Raw genomic sequence first — 13250 nt, 5'->3', positions numbered from 1 at the left:
AATATGTATTATATTATTAATATAATATAATATAATATATAAGCTACCATTACTATTTGATGACTCAATTGTTTCACTACTTTCACGATGCAGAAACTTCTGTCAACATCATCTTGTGATATATTTTGCCTTCTTTTAGAGAAAGCAAATCATTTGTATTTGAAATTCTCTTCTGTTTTTTCTCAGTAGCCCAAAACTCTTACAATATGTCATTATCGTGAAAATATCTTCAATTTTTAATTTATTGCTACAAAGAAATTTAATATGCACAAAGAAGTGGATATGGGACAATTATTTTAATTTTGGCATCAGAACATGCCCTCTTAATAGAAAGAACACTCACTACCCAGTGAACATTAGCTTCTGTCACTTGAGGTGACTCTGTGGCAAGAGCATAATGTTCAGCAAAGTCACAAGAGAAACCCTAAGTAGCATGGCTGTACTTAGTTGTAAATAGGTCATCCAGAGATAATCCTAAATATTTACATAACGCCAATTAGTGTATTACACCTGTTTCCACCAGATAGGGATTAAGGCCCTTGGGGGACAAGTCTGCAGACCATATAAAAGAAAAATGTGTTTTATAATAGTTTTATATATACCATATATGTTTGTGTATGTGTATTGCAAAGCAAGCATTTGCTAAAAGAAAAATAAACCATTTGTTCTCAATTCCTTTTCCTCTTAAGCATTGAAAATTATGAAACATACAATATCTTAAATTATCATGAATTTTTCATATATCCTTCTACTTCTGTAAAATTTCAGTGTGCTTTTTCCTTCTAAAATCATATGGAAATATGTACCAGTGTAATGACTTGGGAATCTGAGAGTAGGACTTAAAATTAGCAAGCGATGCTAAGAAGGAAAGAGAAGACTTACTCTCAGTAGAATTTTCAAAAATAAGGTCCAACAGAAAGTAAGAAAGACACAGCCACAAGTTAGAAAAAGTTTGTAGTTCTGAATGTGAGAAAAGCAGTGACAGATTCCAACACTTATCTTTGTTGCACAGGCAGCTGTTTCCGATCAGGAAAGGAAGAAGATGAAGCGCAAAGGAGATCGATATTCCATGCAGACCTCTCTTATTGTGGCAGCTCTGAAGCGATTACTGCCCATTGGGTTGAACATTTGTGCCCCTGGAGACCAGGAACTCATTGCTCTGGCCAAAAATCGATTTAGTATGGTAAGTTTCCTTTTCATACCAGTGGTAACGACCATTTGACCTCCAGACTGTCAAGTGTTTGGACTCTTTTGTCTCACTGCTCTATGTCAAGATTTCATTTGCATTAAATGTTTTATTAAACAGTTTTTTTGGCAAGACTCTAAGACTCAGATACAAAGACTATTTTTTTGGGAGGCTGTTTTTTATTTCTAAATTATGTTAATCACCTCCAGGGCATATTCAGGAACCTAATGGAAAAGATACAAACAAGTTGCTCGTAGTGGGAAAAAACATGGATTTCATATGAACTCCCGTATAAAATTTGTGATAAGAAATATATTCAAGTTTATGAAGGGCGATTGCTCAATGTTAGAAGCATGACGTATTGTGCTGATTGTGCTTAGCTAAGGTGTTGACTTTTAAATCAGCAGCTCTTCACCTTTGCAAGCATCAAGATTTTAGTTCTCCAGATTGCTTTGTGGCCTCTGTTTTTCCTCTTCATGGCTACACAGATGAGGATGCAGTTTTTCAAAAATAGACATTTGAGTTATTAATTCAGATTTATGTAAATTGGAGGACGTCTTCTTCCTCCATCTGCTCCCACACTGCAGCACCCCTCTGTATATCCCCAGTTTGATACTCTAATGAGCACACGGAGGGGGCTTGTGGCAGAGTGGGCTGCGTAGATGCAGTTCTTTCAGTGGTTGTCTAATTGATTGTCCTCGTTGCTACTGGATCATTGGTGATGTTATTAAATGCTAAAATTACTTTGTGGAGATTTTGGAGAATGCTGGAAACATATTTCTGTTTGAACCCAAAGGAACAGGCTTCTGCCCCACTTCTTGAGAACTGGAAATTCAGTTCCATTGAGTCTTATTGTACTTACTGTGGAGCTAAAGTAGGTTATTGTCGTGTTTCAAATCACAGCAGTATCAAGAAATTATCTGAAATTATCTGAAAGGGAACTCCCAAAATTTGTGGCTTGTATTTAAATCCTATAAAGATATTTGTTCAGATATGCCATTTCCAAAGAAGCTGGAGTTATTTCCATTGACTTGTGACAGTTGATGCATTATAGGACTTCTTTCAGGTAACATTTATTTCTTGACAGAAAGACACTGAGGATGAAGTACGAGATATAATCCGCAATAATATTCATTTACAAGGCAAGGTAAGCCAAACTTTATTCTAAAGCACATTTAGTATGTATAAATTAGTTAATTTCTCTTTGGAATAGTACTACACATAATGTTACTTTAGCAATTAAGATAGTGAAAATATGTTATTTTAATCAGCCACTATTTTACTTGCAAATCGTTTTTAGTAAATACTCTCAAGATAATAAATGATGTATTTTTAAAGATCATCAGAGATTGTCAAACTTTGAAAAAAACATGTCACCGCTTGAAACAGAGGTTGGAAATTACCTTCATATAGCTGAGTTTGAGGACCTTTGGGACATAGAGACAGGTGTCTATAAGAATTTGAAATTTTGCTTCTAGTGCTAAGTAATTAAATTTGTGTATTTAAGAGTCATTAATACATAGGAAATATTGAGAATTGCTGCAATGGGAATAAATGAATTTACCTAGGAAGGCAATTGTACATTTAGAAGAAAAACGTGAATGGAAACCAAGATAACATCTACTTTTTAATGGTAGGTGAAAGAATTGCTAGAAGTAATTTTTGTAGTTCAGTAAGCATTTGCTATTACTTGGAAATTTTTACATACTAGTGGATAATTATTCATTTGTTTACAGAATGTGTCACATAATGTGAGAAGTCTAACAATTTATTATTTTGACTCAGCATATTCGCTTCTATTTTGGTGTCCCTTCTGAGGAATTTTTTTAATATGAAAATGTCCACATGTCAAAAAGTAATGACTACAGTATAATGTATGCCTTTCTGGGTATTAAAATGTTTCTTTCCAAACCATATTCTTTTTCTTTTAACACTCTGGGATATAATATGTTAAAGGCAAGACATACCTTTGCAGTATTCGCAAGGCACTAATATTTATTTAGAGCAAATTTCCTGTGCACTTTGATATGTGCTCGATCATACATTTAGTAATAACTTTTCTGGAGTAGAAGATTAATTCCTATTAGTGCATGATCTCTTTCAGATAGCAAAAAGGTTTTGATCATTTTTAAAAAATATTCATAAAGCCTCCAGCTGAACCTCAAATGAAAGTTGATGCTACATACGTGAGTGTTTGAGGAGACCTGTGTCCCCTGAAAGCGTCTCGGATCCCCAGGGTATTCCAAACCCCACTTTGGGAACCATGTCTAGGACAACCACTACTGAGTAAAGACAGGAAACGTTCAGTACCTCCTAAGAAGGTGTTTATGCCACTCTCAGGAAATGGTCAAATAAAAAAGATTATGTCTTGGATAAGCAAAAAGAAATTCTTCCATTATATTTTAGAGGTTTCTTGTAGGAATATTTTGGACAATTTATACTGTATGTTAGGGCGTTGGGAAGAAAGAGGAGAGCAGAAAAGGAAATACCTTTATAATCAATATTTCACTTCCAATTGAATGAGACCTGAAAATAAAGAGATAATGAATACATATTCTTTTCGACATTTCATTCTATCCTTTTTTTTTTTTGCTGAGAAAGATTCTCCCTGAGCTAACATCTATTGCCAATCTTCTTTTTGCTTGAGGAAGATTTGCCCTGAGCTAACATCTGTGCCAGTCTTCCTCCATTTTGTATATGGGTCACTGCCACAGCATGGCCACCAACGAATGGTGTAGGTCCGCACCCAGGAACAAAACCTGGGCCACCAAAGTGGAGCGTGGCTGACTTAACCACTAGACCACGGGGCTGGCCCACATTTTATACTTTTTTATGCTAGGAGTTGGGAACACGTATTATGGAGATATAAAACTTGTAAAAAGTGAAGTGTTTTGTTCCTAGCTCCTCCTTGAATGCATTGTCTTGAAATTGTAAAAATGGTAATCCTGGGGACATGGAAAGTAGTTTTACATTAGAGAGAATAAAGATGGTACTTATTTTGCCAAATATAAGTAAGACTGCATATCAAAATCTAGAAGTACCAGAAACAGTCCTCAGATGAAAAAAGTATACAGAGAAGAAGCACTTTGTTTCATCAAAGGACAAATGGTGTTTATAGGTCATTCAGTGTATGAAGCTCTGTTTCTGTTTGCCTCTAGAAGAAAGTTATTTTTGACATTTCAAACTGTGCTTTCTCAGGCTAGGAGTTGTGAAGATGTGGATGGTCTCCATTTACTTCTGCTTCATTACAGCCCGTCTCTCATTTTTAATGGAGATTTTAAAGGGGAGGAGAAAGATAAGGGGATTGCTTTCCCTGTTTTTTAATGAATAGCCATTTTATATTATTTGTTTGAAGTAGTGTGCTATCTCTGTAAAGATGCTCGTATTTGTCAGTTTCTATGAATTATAAAAATGCTTTTTAAAAACATAGAGAATTCAGTTCTGTCTTTCAGGAAATTTGACAGTATTAAAAAGAATTTGTAGATTCTTTTATTATAAGAATATGATTTTTTAGCCCTCCGTCGATTTATATTAATTGATTTTTTTGTTTCAGTGAGATTAAGCTCTGTCGTACTCCCTATATTTGTAGATAAATGTGGTCCTATATAATTGCCTATAAGAGTAAATACGTATGTCTTTCAGAGTTTGTGAAAGGAGAAGAGAAAGAGAAAGATTGCCTGTTTCCTTTCCCTGTCTCCCACTCATCCTTAAATCCTAGTTGAAACTTCACTTGTTTAGGGAAATCTTCACAACCACCAACAGATTAGGTTAAATCTCATGGTAGCTTATATTTCTTTTTAGTAGCCCTCATCATAACTGTAAATATTTGTTTAATGTCCATCTTCCCCGCTAATGATAAATTTCTTGAGTATAAGGCCCTTCTCTGTCTTGATCTCTGCGTATTATTTTGACCCGTGCTATGCTCAATAATTGTGCATTAACTCTTCAAAGGTAGGTCTTCCCCTGTTCACATTGTGACCTTGTATTTTTTGAACTTTTTCTTTTTCTGCAGTTGGAGGATCCTGCTATTAGATGGCAAATGGCCCTTTACAAAGACTTACCAAACAGGACTGAAGATACTTCAGATCCTGAGAAGACAGTAGAAAGAGTATTGGATATAGCAAATGTGCTTTTTCATCTTGAACAGGTTAGATTTTGTGTTGATTCAGTTAGATTTGCCTTGACCATCTAAAAACATTTTAAAAAGAGGATGTGTGTTAATTTGTTAACTATGGGCCCAAAAGTATCTGTGTTCAGCACTTTCGTTATAAAGAATATATGACTCAGGAGATATTAGTATCTGATAAACACAATTTCCAAACTTCAAATTTTTACCACAATATATAGATAATGTATTTGGGGAGAAAAAGGCCTTTGTTTTATTGTCTTTTTCAAAACTTTTCTAAAAGCATACAGATAATTAGAGTTATATTCTTAATTTTAAATCGTTCTAACAAAAATTTTGGGAGTTATGCCTGATTTCAAATGTTTTATGCTTGTATCAGTTTTTGTTACTGTTCATAACAAGATGTTTGAGATACTGTCTTTCACTGTCTTCATATTTGAATTTTTTGTCACTTAATCTTTCCTTTTATTAGAGATTTTTTTAGCTAATTTTCTCCAACATCAGCAATAAATTACATTTAGAGAAGAGCAATTGATTGATATTAAAACCATGTGAGAATAGTGGGGTTTTTTAGGTTGTTTTGGTTTTTTTGAGGAAGATTAGCCCTGAGCTAACATCTGCCACCAATCCTCCTCTTTTTGCTTAGAAAGACTGGCCCTGAGCCAACATCCATGCCCATCTTCCTCTATTTTATATGTGGGACACCTGTCACAGCATGGCTTGATAAGCGGTGCGTAGGTCAGCGCCCAGGATCCAAACCGGTCAACCCCGGGCCGCCAAAGCAGAATGTGCTAACTTAACTGCTGCCCCACCAGACCAGCCCGAGAATAGTGTTTTTATATAATTTTTCAGTTGTATCCTATTTTAAACTACAAAGCTCACTGCATGTTTGACTTTTTTATTCATTACCTTTGCTCAAGAATTCCAAAACCAATAATGTTTGAAACATTATCAGTCGTTGGGTTATAGTTCTGTATAAGGAATCTTCTGGCTTAGGTAAAGTATATGTAACACAGAGAATAGTCTCTACTTCTCAGGAGGGCCATTCAACAAAACACCAGAGAGAGAGAGAGCAGTGTGAACCCAACAGTGTGATCTGTCAGTGGGTCTTTATGACAGTCCTTGCCTGACATGGCATATTGGTCATTTTATACTGAACAGAAAATAATAAAATGCCTTATGTCTTCTCAGGAACTTTGTCACCTAAATGTTTTGCAGAACATATTAGCATAGCAATAATAAACATTTTTCTTTGACTCCTGTTTCATGTTTTCTGATGATCTCCCATCCCTGCCCTGGTCGGTAAATAACATAAAGATATCATCTAATGTAGTATTTTTTAAATCTCCTTCTTGCTGACTCAAATGCCCCCCAAATTCTAATAACTTCTCCAGTGCCATGCAATTTATCACTACACCTGATGAGATTAAACTAAGATACTCTTAAACCATATGACTATCAACATATATTTATATTATGTAACATATCAATAATATAATAATATAATATAATATAATACAATTTAGGGAACTTAATATTTTCCCTAAATATTTTCATGAAATATTAAATAAATACAAATTATCGTCAATTAGCAAATGACAAGATTTGAGGTAATGAAATTTTAAGTGATTTATGTAAAGTTGTAAAGTTGTGTTTTCACAATTATATACATATTTAAGAAGATTATTAAATGCTCATTAAATGGTTGCTGAAGGACCATTTCTGGCAGCATTACTCTACCATAAGTTTTATTCTTCCTGATTTTCATACACATATCTGGATTGGTGTGAATGAATTTTAGCTACATTAAATGGAGCTTATTGAAATCTGATTATGTTTTATTATATACATATATTATATATTCATAAATATACCATCATGATGATGTCATTTGTAAAGTAGTGAGATTCATTTTACTAAGCAGCTGTTCATTCCATGAACGTTTCTTGGACGAACTACCATATGGTGGCATTATACTCTGCAGATGCTGGGGATTGAATACTGTCCCTCTACTCAAGTACCTCATGGTCTAGCAGAGGATGTGGATATATATATAGATTAATATGTAGTGGCGTAGATGTGCTAAGATAAAATGTGCTGAAGAGAATATAAAAGGAGCCCAAAGTTAATCTAGTTGTGAAGTAGGTTATCCCTGTGTAAATCTTAAAGGAGAAGTAGGAATTATCTAGGAATGGGTAAGGGGGTTAGATTTTAGTTCAGGCCAAATATTCTTCAGAATGTTAAGGATATAACAGGGCTGGTTTATTATGAAATGAGGATTTTTGAGCAAAAAGAAATCATCAATTATCAAAGAATAGAAAAAAGCGGAAGATATCTGTGTGTACAACTCCTGCCTTTAATACGTCTATTCTAATGTACCTTTAGATTGAGTGTTGGACTAGTTTGCAGAGAATATTTTTGCTTGCTAAACTCAGTGCAAAAACAGTGGGTGCACAAGAAATGCTTGATTTGATTTATCTCAAGTATCAGCGACCTTTGGAAATTTATGTTTTGTGTTGTACATCTGGTAATTTTCTCATGAGAATGACCTGTCTCTTTTGAATTTCCTAACACTCAAACACTAGCCAAGCTAACACATCAGCACATCCAGGCATTCAGTTACAGATACATCTTGGTGTTCACCTTTGGATCACAGATCTTACCGATATCTATTTATTTGATTTATAGGAGAACCCACTATTTAAGATCTTTCCTTTTCTAATAAAATGCTCTGCCAAATGGTAAGCTTCACGATGGCAGAGACTTTTTCTACCATGTTCACTACTGTATCTCCAGTGCTTTGGTACATTATCGTGTTTGTAGACTGTCACCCATGCTGATCAGAATGCCATAGTCCCATAAAAGCTACCATTTACAGTGTTGGATCTCAAAATGGAACTTTAGATTGAAATGTGTTTGGTTTAGTTAAATAAGAGTACCCTTGATTCTGTTTTCACGTACAATGTTAAGTCTCAACAATGTTTTATTTCACTTAACACAATCACCAAGAAGAAAACTGAAGTGGACAATTAAGTGTTTATTGATCCTTATCGAGGGAAGACGGTCACAGGGAAAACGGTCACAGAGAGAAGTGCTTTCCAATTAGCTAAGTTATTTTGTGAAAATTTCTAAACCACTGCAGTCCAAACATTTTTAATGTTTTCTTCAGGCATTAATACATTCATATTTTGACCATTTACTGCAAAGGATAATAAACTTAGTTTTACTTTTTTAGCTAACATAACATTTTTATTTCTTTCAGAAATCTACATGTATGCGCCGGAGATATTACAATCCGGGAAGTACAGTGTTCAATTGCCTAGAGATTACTAATTAATTTAGAGTTACATCTTGGGATTTTTTTCTCTCTGATACTTATAATTAATCTCTTTTTCCTCTTGGAGTTCCAAACACCATTAGCTAAATAAAGAGCTTGCTTGCATCATTTACTGCAACTTTTGAATTCTCATCCGTCCCTGTCTAACAAAATAGTTATATATTTTAACATTTTTGCAAAATTAAACTCTTTTACTCAATCCTAGTAATGTGGTCATGAAGCCTTGTCATCTTCTCTCCAACCTGTTATGTTAAGGAACAGTAGAATTTTCATTAACTGCTTCTTCATGTTTACTGCTATAACTCTTATGATAAAATTACTTAAAGTGGATACAGAAAGAATACAGTCATTTTTTGTGTAGGTGGAAGATATGTTTTGGAACCATAAAGAACCAAATTCTGAGAAGGATGCAAAACGATGTTATATAGAATGATTTTATATTTCTTTGATTTTAGAGATGACATAGCTTCTAAAGTTCACACTACTGGGAAAGTGTCATATTTTTACTAAGGAAAATGTGTAACATTTGAAATTATTTCAAATTTAGCATTGGGTAACTTTTAGGATGTGGGCTTTTCCATAATAATTTTTAAAACTTTTGGAATTCCTGAATTCCAAAAAGGTACTGAAAAGGTACAACTGTTTAATAGTGTATTTTTGAGAGTAGTTTGGGTTTAAATATTTATTTCTTTGTGTCATTTTACTCAGGTGGAACATCCTCAGAGATCTAAAAAGGCTGTATGGCACAAGCTGCTCTCTAAGCAGAGGAAAAGGGCAGTGGTAGCCTGCTTCCGAATGGCTCCTTTATATAATCTGCCAAGGTCAGAATTCTTTTAATGTTCATAATAGATTAAAGTTATTTTTTCCCTAATAAGTAGTAGGAGTCTAGCATTTACCTTAACATGAGTACGATAGTCCAGAAAAAGTTAGAAGAGATTTATTGGCTCTTCTGTGTAGTACTTGACTTTTTCTTTTTGGATATTCTCAGAGAACTGTGCTCTGTAATGTAATTGTTAAATTACTTTTAAACACCGAGAAAGATCTGCTCACCAATGTGAGATAGGATAGAGCGATTAAGAACTCATTCTTTGGAGTCAGACTGCTTTGATTGGAATCCTGACATCTCAGCTTTTGGCTGTCTGACAGTGGTGAAGTTTCTTACCTGACTTTGCTATAGTTTTCTCATTTGCATCATGGTAAGGTTTGCCTCATAGAGTTGTTCAGACTCTTTAATGAGCTGAGGTATACAGAGTGCTTAGAACTGAAGCTGACAAAATAAATGTTCTTTGTTTTTGATTTTTGTGATTATTAGCCTTTAGGGAAGAGAACTAATATGGAACTAACTTATGGGGATAACATAAAACTAATATTGGACTAACTTATGGAAATAACGTAAATACACTTGACAGACCCATCAACCTTCTCTTAGAGATATAGCAGGAATACTTGTTAATAGAGAAGTAACCTGGTACATTCAAGTCTGGCCTGGTGGCCTAGGTTACCATTTCAGCCTTCTTTTGGTTTCCCTAAGAAACTGTGCTCTTTCCCACTCTGAGCTTTATGCAAGTGGCATCACTCCCATGTCTGGTAAACAGGACTCAGCTCAGCTACATCTCTTCTTTGGAACGTCTCTGACCAAGCCCTGCCCATCTACTACTTGCTAGTGGAATGCTTCCTCTCGCTTGTCTCTAGGACACATTTACATACCTCTAGTTGTAGCACTTTACTAGAGTACTGGGGCTACTGTCTCTCTGATTCAAACTTTGAGATCCTTTAGAGGTCTGTCCAATTTTATATCCTGAGAACCTAGAACACTGACTTTCATTAAGTGTTTGAATGAATAAATAATATAAGGCAGGAGTGAAAGAACAAAACAAATCCACCCCCAAATAAAACAAAACAAACAAAACCTCACACGTTTCCCTTTCTCTAAGATAGTTGGATTCCTTGCCATCTCATCACACTTACTGAGTCTAAAATATATTAATTTCCTCCTCAAACCATGTGCTACTTCTAATTTCTCCAACTCAATTGTGTTGTTACCATTTAGTCAAATAAAACATTAATTCTGAATTTATATTCTTATTCCTTTACTGGTTATTCCTATACAGTCGTTCTCCAAGTTCCATCAAATTTTTCTTTGAAGTATTTTCATTGCCAGCCTTCCCTTCATGGCCACCTCTTCAACTAACCTGTCTATTGCTTCATATTAGGTTGACAGCAGCAGATGCTGAGTTAGTTTCTATGATGTCATAGAGTCTACTGTTCCACTCTCTCTGATATAACATTTTCAAAATTGTGTCCCTTATTCCAGTGCTTCTCAAACCTGGTTTTTTAGAAAATACACTCAAATTAATTTAAGAAATATCCAAGTTTCAACCTACTGAATCAGAATTTCTGTGAGGGCTTAGCATGTGCATTGTTTAAAAGCTACACAGGTGATTCTGATATACCAGTAAGGTCGAGCCCATGCTTTGTCATGCCTCTCTCATGTACAAGAATTTATGGTGATTTCTAGCAGTTCCAGCTGCGTTGTTGTTTCCTCTCCTCAGTTTTCAAGGTCCTTCATAAACCTGTCTAACTATATGTCTCATGACTCCTCAGCCTGCCTTTGGTATTGTTAAGCTCAGCTTCCCATCCTGCAATGGCACCATCTCATTTTAGTACTTCTGATATTTTCTTATGATATTCCCTTATTATTAAAATAAAGTCATGACTTTTCTTTTTTATCCTTTCTTATGTTTGAATCTTATCCACATCTCTCATCAACTTCATGAATGCATTTACTGATTCTTCTAGTCTTCACTGGTCTTCTTCTATTTCCACTTATCATCAGTATTCCAGGATTTAGTCTAAATATATATACTCCCATCAAGTTCACTTAATAGATTTTGTTTTATAATCCTCAGACCCTATATCTAATGTTAACTCCAACACTGAATGATCCCTCTATTGACACTTCTTTTGTTGTTTATCCAGACCCACTTGATGTCACATAATAGATAGCATTTAATGAACATCCATCCAATGTGCTTTACATTTTTTATCTCATTTTAAGTCTCACAAAACTCAAGTGTAGATGGGGGTTATGATAGTTCTATAATGAGAAAAATGAGCATTGGCAAAGTTGGATAACTTGACCAATGTTACAAAGCTTAGAAATGGCTGAGCCAGGATTTCAGTCCAAGTCAGTGTATGATCTGAGAAACCTTGTTCTATCTCCTACAATGTATTGCCTCTTCAATCAAGAGTAGGAAGTTTATTTTTAGTTTATTCTTCTGGTGCACAGATAATCCAGTGATAAAGCACTACTGAGTACCTTTTCAATTTATGAAAGAAAAAAAAAGTCTTTGTTTGAAATTGTGCTTATCTTTTAGGCATCGAGCTGTCAATCTCTTTCTTCAAGGATATGAAAAGTCTTGGATTGAAACAGAAGAACATTACTTTGAAGACAAACTGATAGAAGATTTAGCAGTATGTTTTTAATGGGGATATATGCTGAAAGAGGATTTGGGTTTGGCTGGAATAACATTGCTGTGACTAGTTACCATATAACATTGAAGAGAAAATGTCATTGCAGTTTATTGGTCTTGGGCAACTTTTTATTCTGCATTCTATTCTCTTTTTATACTGCATTCAATGTGTAGGGGGAAATTCGCTCTTTTTATTTCAAAGAGATCTCATCAACATCAAGCAATTCAGAATTTAAGATGAATAGTACAAGTTTATTATTAACTAAATTTTGACTCCGTTATTCTGTAAATTCTGCCTCAAAGCACCTTTAAACCCCTCAGATCCAGGACAGAACTATAAAAGCTGAACTGTAAAGAAATTATTCACCAAAAATAAGTTGAAGGTTAACAAAAGCCGGTGAAAAGTAACTGGGTTTTAAGGATACTCAGAGCAGAGAATGAAAGACTGGACACAAGAGCGGGAAGTCATGGCAAACAGAGTAGGTGGCACGCAGAATTTCCGCTGAGCCGTGCTGATAAGAAGGCTTGTCTTCCTGAGAGTGCGGTGCTCTGGGGAGCCATTGTCATAATCTTTTATAAGTTGTGATCTGTTTAAAAATCTGACAGAAGCCATCTCTTCGGGAAAATTTACAAGCATACAGTCCTGCAGAATTTTGCAGGCTAGTTAGAGGCTTCATGATTCCCAAGTTAAAGACCTCTTATCTAAAATCTATTTTTTTAACTCAAATTATCAGGGAATATAATGGAAAAACTACTCTAATTTACAAAAGCTTAACTGATTACCCCCATATATTTTAAATGAATTCAATTTGCCTTTAGCATCAAAACAACCCATAGAATATTGGCTATCTTATAGAAATTTACCTAGTACCCACAACATTAAACCTTGAATCCAGAGAACAACCTCATTTATATAGAGAAGAAATCAGTCTGAATGGATGAGTAAGTCAAGAGAGATATAAAATTCATTAAACCATTCAACAAGAAGTCAGGATTAATTAATTAACAGTCAATAAACATGCTTAATAGTTTTCTTCATTGTAAAAGTTCTATCCAATAGTATGAAATTATTTTTTTAAGTTTTAAAAGTAACTGAAAATGAAAAAAAGTAACATGTAAGTGATTCAA

General features: G+C 34.6%; 1 protein-coding gene across 1 annotated transcript in view; it reads left to right on the top strand.

The window, feature by feature from the left end:
- RYR2 (ryanodine receptor 2) overlaps window positions 1–13250 on the top strand; it is a 682530-nt gene that overhangs the window by 576670 nt on the left and 92610 nt on the right. The window contains exons 72-77 of the mRNA XM_070228795.1: window positions 1013–1183; window positions 2274–2333; window positions 5199–5333; window positions 8575–8611; window positions 9359–9470; window positions 12027–12123. Of these exons, the coding sequence (XP_070084896.1) occupies window positions 1013–1183; window positions 2274–2333; window positions 5199–5333; window positions 8575–8611; window positions 9359–9470; window positions 12027–12123 (612 nt within the window). The remainder of the gene's footprint in view (window positions 1–1012; window positions 1184–2273; window positions 2334–5198; window positions 5334–8574; window positions 8612–9358; window positions 9471–12026; window positions 12124–13250) is intronic.

The sequence above is a fragment of the Equus caballus genome, chromosome 1 (assembly GCF_041296265.1).
Source record: "Equus caballus isolate H_3958 breed thoroughbred chromosome 1, TB-T2T, whole genome shotgun sequence".
NCBI lineage: Eukaryota > Metazoa > Chordata > Mammalia > Perissodactyla > Equidae > Equus > Equus caballus.
Note: the sequence above shows the minus strand (reverse complement) of the source record. Positions and strands in the feature narration are given on the sequence as shown.